The 9,254-nt window shown below is 42.1% G+C and overlaps 1 protein-coding gene across 1 annotated transcript; it reads left to right on the top strand.

The window, feature by feature from the left end:
• The first annotated feature begins 3,499 nt into the window (after positions 1–3,499).
• Positions 3,500–9,214, top strand: stmn4 (stathmin-like 4). Its single transcript, XM_029141143.3, has 6 exons — positions 3,500–3,646; positions 6,068–6,130; positions 6,294–6,389; positions 6,544–6,749; positions 7,109–7,300; positions 7,916–9,214. The coding sequence occupies exons 2-6, from the start codon at positions 6,118–6,120 to the stop codon at positions 7,973–7,975; spliced, it is 567 nt and encodes a 188-aa protein (XP_028996976.1). The 5' UTR covers positions 3,500–3,646; positions 6,068–6,117; the 3' UTR covers positions 7,976–9,214.
• Positions 9,215–9,254: the final 40 nt, after the last annotated feature.

The raw sequence follows: 9,254 nt of genomic DNA, 5'->3' as shown, positions 1-9,254 counted from the left end.
TCATGTCTGAGGGGTCACTTAATCTGTTGAATGACGTTTAAACTAAATGAGACCAGAGTTGCTTCATCAAACTCACCATGAACAAGTGTTGGTCTGTTGCTCAGAAAAACACAGACTGCAGTTAATGGTAAATCCAGAGGAGTAAATAAGGACATCGAGATACTCGAGGATATCAGGAAATACTCGTCCAGTATACTCAGGTATTTGCAGATAACACAGACAGCGTGATTCTCTTCATCGTGATCCACGCCCACATGCAGATTTCACAACAGCTAGCACTAAAGTTCTATTTCCTCTCTGAGATAGCTGTCAATCGTCATCATTTGGCAGATATTACACAGAATTGTCAAGAACAACAGGGATGAAGGACCCAAATGCACGACTCAGGACACACGACTTGGGACACGGGCATCAGTTCCAAATGGCAGGAGAACTGGAAGCGAAACAAGAATGCTGGAAAGTGGTGTGAACATGCGACAATCTGGCAAACAAACAAGGTGAGTACTGAAATATGATATATATAACAAGGAACTAAACCGGAAGTAGCAGACAATAAAACAGGAAATGGCAAAACAGTGACTAACACTACCAATTCATGACACAGAAATATCCCAACAATCATCACTTCCATTTTCATTAAAATTCAAACATCTTGTAACACATCATTTCCACATGCATCACATCTAGCTGTGCCCACAACTCAAATGCAGTTGTTTTTTCTGGCAGTCACTAATTACGTTTCCACAGTATTCCTAATTTCCTTGTTTCTATGGTAACAGTCCAATTCTGACATGTGATCTTTGGAAAGGTGATATGGAGAAAGTCTGAAAAAAAAGGCAAATTAAAAATATTATTTGTCTTGTGACTACTGTAATAGAGCTTCAGTGCAGATCTAAGCCCTTTAGCTCAGACTCAGCAGGGCTCTGCACCAGTGACACCCAGCTTTCATGTAGGTGCAGCTTTGCTTTCTCTTGAAAGCAGATCCATACCTGACAGAATCAATTCAAGTAAAAGTCCTTCCTCTTCAATTAGATCACTCTGAGGAACATTTTACCAGTAACCCAATCGTCCTTCAGCGAACACCTTCACCACACAATCGGTTCATTTACAGTATTCACAAAACTTACTGTAAGTGCTCACACTCACACGCACACACCAGAGTGAGTAAGAGGGGTAGTTACGATGGATGATCTCATCCTGAGGCATTGGGAGATGATGTCAGACTACTGATCGTGCTGCCTCTAAGCATCTGAAGCTGTTTATGCTTTAACAGGCCACGAGGGCCAGCAGTGTGTGGGCGAGTGCGTGCGTCCATGTCCTTTAGTGCTTTTAACTTTAGGCTATAAAGAGCTGTATCACAATCTGAAAACGCTCAAAGAGCAATCTGGAATAAGCATTTATCTGAAAGGATAAGGCTGAGAAGTGAACAAGGCCATCGGCTACACATCCGCTCTTCTGTTTTCTTTATGCCATGGTGTTCCTCAGGTTGCTGCATCCACAGATGCTGCTGAAAGTAAACAAAATATGGTTTGGAGGAAGAGCACATTACAGAAACCTACAGAAAGAAGGGTCTCTTCTGAAATTGCTGTTATTTTGAACCTCACTGTGTAAAGTGCCTCGAGGAAGCCGATGTTGTCATGTGGTGCTATACACATAAACTGGATAGAATAAAAGGTTCACCCTGACCTGCCCCAAGGTAAAACACCGCACATGTTACACAAACAGCTTTAATTGGCAGGATTTTGCTTGGTTCCATTATAATTACTATTACTACTATTATTACTAATGTACAATAGAAGTAATAAACGAAAATTATTTAATTTAAAACTTATTTAATTACTCTTAATTAATTACTTTATTTTAGTAAAGTAAAGTTTAGTTTAGTTAGGAATTTCTGCTAACAAATAGTTTCCAGCATATGTACATTAGCTATTATGGCTCAATCAATCAATCAATGTAGGAAAGTTGGACAGTTACTGTAGGTGGAGTGGGGAACAGGCTGCTTCCTACATTCTGTATAGTTGACACCTTCTTACTTTGTATAATCCTGCATCCATCCCCTGCCTTCACTGTTGCTGGGTCATATGGTTCTCTATGGCTCTCGTCTTTTTCCTCTCAGTCAATGAAACAATCTGTTTGATCTTATTCCTGTCTCACCCACTCCCACTCTACTCAAACGTTCGTATTTTATTTTGTCTCGCTGTCCCCGGTGATCTAATTACTAGGATGTGTCTGATGTCTAATGCCACATGTGCATTTACCATCAGGGCTGGCTGAGAGAGAGGAGGGGGGGAGAGAGAGAGAGAGAGAGAGGGAGAGAGAGAGAGAGAGAGAGAGAGACAACAGGACACACCCTGATGTGACCTCATGCAAACTGTGGCTCCCTCTCCGGTGCTGTGAGCTCTTTCATTGCGGTGACATCATGTTAGCAGTGTGAGTGGAATACAGGATCAAAGGGTGGCGACAAGCCACGTGTCACTGGTTCCCTGCTTTTATTCCATGGCTTCATGTTTTCTCTTGGTGTTTGGTAATTTTGATGTATAAAATTTTAAGTTAAGGAATTATTTTGGGGAAACAATATATCAATATTACCTGTACATCTATCACCAATATTAACTGTAGTAATAGTACTTCAGTGTAAATTCAAATCTACTGTAGCAGTGAGAGGCAGAGATAAAAGTCTAATAAAAGACCAGCGATCAGGAACAAGTGAAGCATGAAACTCAGCCAAGAAGAAATACTCATCATCAAAACTATTTTCCTACACTGATTACCCACGACTGTAATCTAAGTTTTAGAATTACAGTGACTATGTGAGAACAAGGGGATCATATCAAAGTGGCTGCTGGTAGTGGACTTACAGTAGTTTTGCCAGCACAGACTCATTTATGAGCAAGAAAGCAGAATAAAAATCTGAGACATGAGCTTTTGGGCAGGCGCTCACTGTGGTAATAAATGTTAATTAATATCTAAATCCCAAAGCCAATGTTTAATGTACAGTATAATGAAAAAGTATTCATGAATGCAAAGATGCAAACAAATGTTTCATACATTTCCTTTTTCCTGCCTTAAATGAATAAATGATCTTTACTGAAAAAGAGAAGCGAAGCCAAAGGCAGGAGGTTTGATTGCATCTTCTGGCTCTCAAACAGTTGCTACTTGTCTTTTTGTTGAAGGTTTGTCTTGTGTTACAGTTAGCATCTAAATAATTCAGTCCCCTGCGTGAGTCTTAGCTTCGCCCCCTGCTGAGATGCACGCACACACACTGAGTAATTCACTGAAACATTTTCCATGCATAATATACATGTGCGCACACACACACACACACACACACACACACACACACACACACACACACACACACACACACACACACACACACACACTGCACCACATAAAAAAACTGATTTTACCACCCACCCTGCAGTCCTACACAAAGAGCTGATGGCCCTCCCCTTCAGCCTCTCGTTGGCTGTGAGGCTTGGATGCTGGCAGTGTCTTGGACCAATAGGGCGTCTCCAAGGTGATGTCATGGATGCAGCGTTGATGCTGTTGCTGATGCTGTTGCCCGGCGCCTGTATCTGTGCAGCTAGGCGGGGGTAGCTGTAGTCACCATCAGCAGCAGAGACAACAGGGACAGAGGGGGGTAAGTCTATAGCCTTTGCATTACAAATCACAGCATCCCCAGTTCAACTGTGCCACTTTCGGCTCTAAAGATTTGGGGATTTTTATCTAAATTTCATATTGCATGTTTGCTTGTGTGTGTGTTTGTGTGCATGTGCGTGTGAGAGTGGCAGTAGGGTGTAACGGGACAAGGGTGAGGACATTGATGATGCTGTGGTTTCTGCTGATGGGCAAAGGGTGAAAGAGAAAATTCGATGTACCCACACACTGTATGTCGCGTGACGTGTATCATTTAACATTGATCCTGCACATATGCATATGCAGCTTCAAGTCTATAGCAAATAAAAGGGAAAAAAGGAAGGAGAGTTTGTTCATATGGCAACAAGGCAGTGGAAAAAAAGTCACGAGCCGTTAGATCCTATTTAGTTCTCTCACAGCTATGAAGGTGTAATCTATAGCTGTATATTATAATATTTTACATTCATTCTTCTGTATCTATAATGTCCTTGCAATGTTTAGGTAAGAAAAAGGAGATGGAAGTAAAATGCAACCATGGTAACAGGGTTGATCATTTCCTGGAGACTCAGATTAATCTATAATGCTGCATGTTGGAATTCTTAATATATTATTATTATTATTATTATTATTATTATTATTATTATTATTATTATTATTATTATTATTATTATTATTATTATTATTATTATTATTATTATTATTGGCATTACACAAGCGCTTACTACTGGAATCTGCTGAATAATAACAACATTGGCCTACGAACACCTCCAAAATATGCCAATTAACTTCGTATTTTATACCATTCAGTGGATACACAACATATAGCATCCAGACACGTCAATCAAATAGCAGCTACTACTAGCAACATAGCATATAAGTTATGTAAAGGTATAAAGACAAGGCATGAAAACATTTTGTATTTTTTTACATAGACTGTAAGTTGCAGTTAAGTTAGAAGTTAAATTAAGCTAAAAAACACAACAAATTGTGGGGGGTTTGTTCATTTTTGGTTCATTTTCTGTTCCGCTGTCTTCATTCTTCTTTCATTTGTTTCTAAACTTTGATGGATCTCCAGAATAATGCTTTGCTTACGTCATAGTTTACTATCTAAGAGTAAAGTCACAGCATATGACTGTTTTTTAAAATTATTTTTCAGTCTTAGTAGCTGTAAAATAGTTTTTATCTATTTTGTATTTGCCTGTCTGTGATGGAGGCTTATCACTTCTTCTGCCAATAGGTGGCAATATAACGCTTAACGCAATTCCTTAGAAGGCAGAGGTTGTTTAACATAAACCAGATCTACTTTGAGTTTATTGGTTGAAAACGATTTGATTTTTATAGTTATGATAAGCTTATTGTCTGAATATTTAAAGTACAAACACAAGTTACTCACTCTTTGCTTTTTGAAATAAAGGGCAGTGAGCTCTCAACAAAGTAATGAAAAATTATCATGTAACTGTGCACTTCAGCAAATCGTGCGTCTCCTTTTTGTGTGTGTGTGTGTGTGTGTGTGTGTGTGTGTGTGTGTGTGTGTGTGTGTGTGTGTGTGTGTGTGTGTGTGCTCGTACTTGCATTGAAGTGATTTTCGGGCTGTTAGAATTGAGTTTTGGGTTAGATTAGGGGTTGGACATCTGCCTTTAGTTGTGATGGTTAAGATTAGGGCAAGAGGCTAGAGAAGGCATTATGTCAATGGAGGCCCTCACTTTGATGTTGGTACAAGTGTGTGCATGAGTGCATGTGTGTGTGTGTGTGTGTGTGTGTGTGTGTGTGTGTGTGTGTGTGTGTGTGTGTGTGTGTGTGTGTGTGTGTGTGTGTGTGTGCATGTAAAAGTGTAACTTGGCTGGTTTTACTTTGAGACACTTTTCATTTAGTTACACTAGTTATTCATAATGAGTACAGGGTGGGATCCATATCAGTAGGTTGTAAATAATACAATAATAAAGAATTAGGGAGTACAGGTAGTGGAAGGATGGAACTAGTCTTCTGCTGCTTCCTTCCTGCCAGCTTTACCGGTGGATGTAACTAATTCTCATGACACTGGATCCCAGATTAAAATGTAATTACTCTGTTCACTGGACTGTGGAACATACTATGTGCGGGGCTCCTATGATAAAGTTCATGGTTATTTAAACTCTGACTAAAAGCATGTTTGTTATCTGTGAAAAGTACTATATATAAATATGCATATTGAAACAATGTGCATAAGGTACAAACTACAGCACACTCAGATCCGGTGTGACTCCCTCAGGCGTTTTCTGCTGGCCAACGCTGTTCTCTAATTGGCTGAATTAAACTTTAATGGGAGGGGCCTATACAAGTGTTCTGCGGTTTCTTTCACCCTGTTAAATCTCCCCTTTACCTGTGACATTCGTTACGCGACCGCTGCTGCTTCGTTCCATTCTTCCTCTCTGTCTCTCCCTGACAGAGTGAGAAGGATCTTCAGCATCCCTGAAGAGTTACATTTGCAGCGAGAAGATGACTCTGGCAGGTAATCGCAGCCTCAGCAGATTGTAACCCGCCCACCACAGCTGCCCTTTTGTCATCTGAAGCATTAAACGACTAGTCCCCAATCCTGAAAACAAGAGTTATGCCACTAGTGGACAAATGCTGGTTCACCACTAAGTTCTTTTTGTGTGTGTGCTTGTCCTCAGCCTACAAAGAGAAGGTCAAAGAGCTCCCCCTGGTGTCTCTGTTCTGCTCCTGTTTCAACCCACAGACTGCAGAAAAGTCTACATACAAGGCAGAAGGTAAAACATTTGTGGGGGAAACACAGCCACAATCAATTCTGGGAAAATGTAGGAAAAACTAGTGTAAATAACAAGCCACCTAATGCACCTTAGATACACACTGGTGGTGAATGAAAGTGTTAAAACGGAACCTGGCTATAATCCAACACCACAGATGCAGTGGATCTGGGCTGGTGTGTCATCAAAGACGTGGAGGTAATTGAGCTGAATAAGCGGGCATCAGGTCAAGCCTTCGAGGTCATCCTTAAGCCCCCATCCTTTGACGGCGTGCCAGAGCTCAACGCATCCATGCCGCAGCGCCGCGACCCCTCCCTGGAGGAGATTCAGAAGAAGCTGGAGGCTGCTGAGGAGAGGCGAAAGGTAGGGGGGCGTAGTGTATCATCAAATCCTTAATGCAACTGGACAAACGCCTGACGACGGTTTAAATGGAACCAAGAAGGGAGAGAGGAAAAGATGGAGAGAAAAGGAAGAAGGGCGAGAAGAACAGGGAGGCACCAAAGAACTACAAGCACACAATGGCTTGTAGCAATCATGGCAAAGTAGGACAAGAAGGGAGAGGGTAAAGGTCTAAGGTGAGGAGAGAGACACTACTACAGTTGAGGCACCAAGTAAGAAAAAATGCTGCAAAAATGGTGAAAAGGGAACCTAATATCTCTGTGTTCCTGTCATGATCAGCTGACTCTTCGTCATTTGCATCCTCCTCCTCCTCCGTCTTCTAGTGCCAGGAGGCCGAGCTGCTCAAGCACCTGGCCGAGAAGAGGGAGCACGAGCGCGAGGTGATCCAGAAGGCCTTCGAGGAGAACAACAACTTCATCAAGAACGCCAAGGAGAAGCTGGAGCAGAAGATGGAGGCCAACAAGGAGAACCGGGAGGCGCTGCTGGCCGCCATGCTGGAGAGGCTGCAGGAGAAGGTACGGTTAAAGGCAACTGACTAACAGCATTGAGACGCTGCCCAACGTCTGTGTAACAAAAAGGAACGGCTCATGAGTGGATCCTACCTGTCATCAGGAGCAATACAGATATTGTTTACAGTGGTCTGTGGCCAACTGCACGGTTTGATTCTAGGTCATCTGCTGGACACATGTTGCAGCCTATAGTCCAAAATCAAAAAAATCAGCTGGAACCAATCGTCGTTATTAAATGCGACCAGAGGAAAACACTGAAAAGTAACAAAAAAAGGAGATGCTACTCAAGCACTTACACACTAAGACACAAGACATATTTCAACCCCCAGTCGTGTGAATGATTAAGTAGTGGTAAGTTTTTTTTGCATATCCCATAATGAAAAGCACACAGCTAAAGGCCAGTGTGTCGGTCAACAGCTGGAACGGGTCAGATTGATAGTTTATGTCTTTACATCTGTTTTTTCCGGCTCGTTACAACATCATTCCCTGTTGAACAGTTGCTTTCAGCCTCAAACAGGAGGCTCTTGGTTTCACGTCTTTTTCAAGCTTTATCAGTGCACTTGCAAATTTAACAAGGAGATTTTAGTTCCCCGTTAATGTATTCACTCTGTTGGTCTGCAGGACAAGCACGCTGAGGAAGTGAGGAAGAACAAGGAGATGAAGGAGGAAGCCTGCCGGTAGACGAGAGGAGCACAGAGAGAGAACACGAGGGACTGGGGGAGGTTTCTGAGTTAGTGAAAAAAACATGGGAATTTACATTACAAAAGAAGACCTTGCAAAACAGCTACAACAAAGGGAAAGTTTTCAAATTTGATATCGATGACAATTCTGGACCAGGTGCACAAAGTTTAGTCTTGATGCTGAAATTGAACTTTTTTCAAACGAGTGATGTTGTGGCATCAGACAGAATATAGATATTTAGCTAATGGGCTGCTTGGTTCGTGCGGTGGGAAACGAGACGTGCAGCCAAGCAGGAAAGAAGCTGGGAGTGATTAGTACCTGAGCTGCTGTATGTTCTTCTTGACTTTAGCGATGCTCTGTCATTTCACTTTTCCCAAATTGGCAGCAACATGCAGTAATTACACAAATTACATTAGACCTGATAGCGGCGACTAAACGGGAGCTGTAGAAGATGATGTGTTTGAGCTGAACTGGACGTACTGGTGTGTTTTAGGAGCCCGACTCCATACGTTTTTCATTTACATACCAGTCTCTACACATAGACAGCACATAACTCACATTCTTCTGCTACACACACACACATGGATTTGTTTTGCTTGGGCCCGCGGGTCTAACGCTGTTTTTTTGTGTTTCTTTGCGGCAACATTTTTGGAAGTCTTCGTTCCTTCTGGGGACGTGTCCGTGCTAAATTCGGCGAATCGTTCTAAACGGTCTCTGAATCGGCCGTCTGTGTGTTTTTACAGGACAACTGTGGCGTGTTCTGCCATTTCCAGGCTCTTTGTAAAGCTCTAATCGTAGTGTAGACGTAGGTCAGTGAGATGCCTTTGAGTCTTTTAGATTTAGAGCACCGACTGCACTCTTGTTTCTTTAAGCACAACTCAAAAGCACATAATCAAACACAAAACGGACTGAAAATGCAGTTAAAACAAGGGTGACGCGACAACGCGTTAACGCAGTGACTAACACTAGTTCAGGACTGGGATTAATTTTGTTTGACGCCAGCCTCCGTTCACTGTGATGATTGATTGTCGGTTAATGATAAACCCAGAGGAGGAACCAGAAAGATGAAATCTTGAGTTGCTGAGTCATACTGACTTGAATTTGAAACGTCGCACAGGAACAGGGGAGTCCCGACGTGGGGGTTGTGCTCGTTGTCCTTGTGTGTTGCTGTGTGTCTTCGAGGCTGAATTGATTGCATCTACAGTGTTTGGCATGGTCAGTAAAAGCAGCTTGACTGAACCTACCATGGGCTCTGGTCTCTTTTTACTACTCTGCTCTG

Source organism: Betta splendens, chromosome 24, assembly GCF_900634795.4.
Source record: "Betta splendens chromosome 24, fBetSpl5.4, whole genome shotgun sequence".
Taxonomy (NCBI): Eukaryota; Metazoa; Chordata; class Actinopteri; order Anabantiformes; family Osphronemidae; genus Betta; species Betta splendens.
The sequence above is the reverse complement of the archived record's forward strand: the minus strand, read 5'-3'. Positions and strand labels throughout refer to the sequence as shown.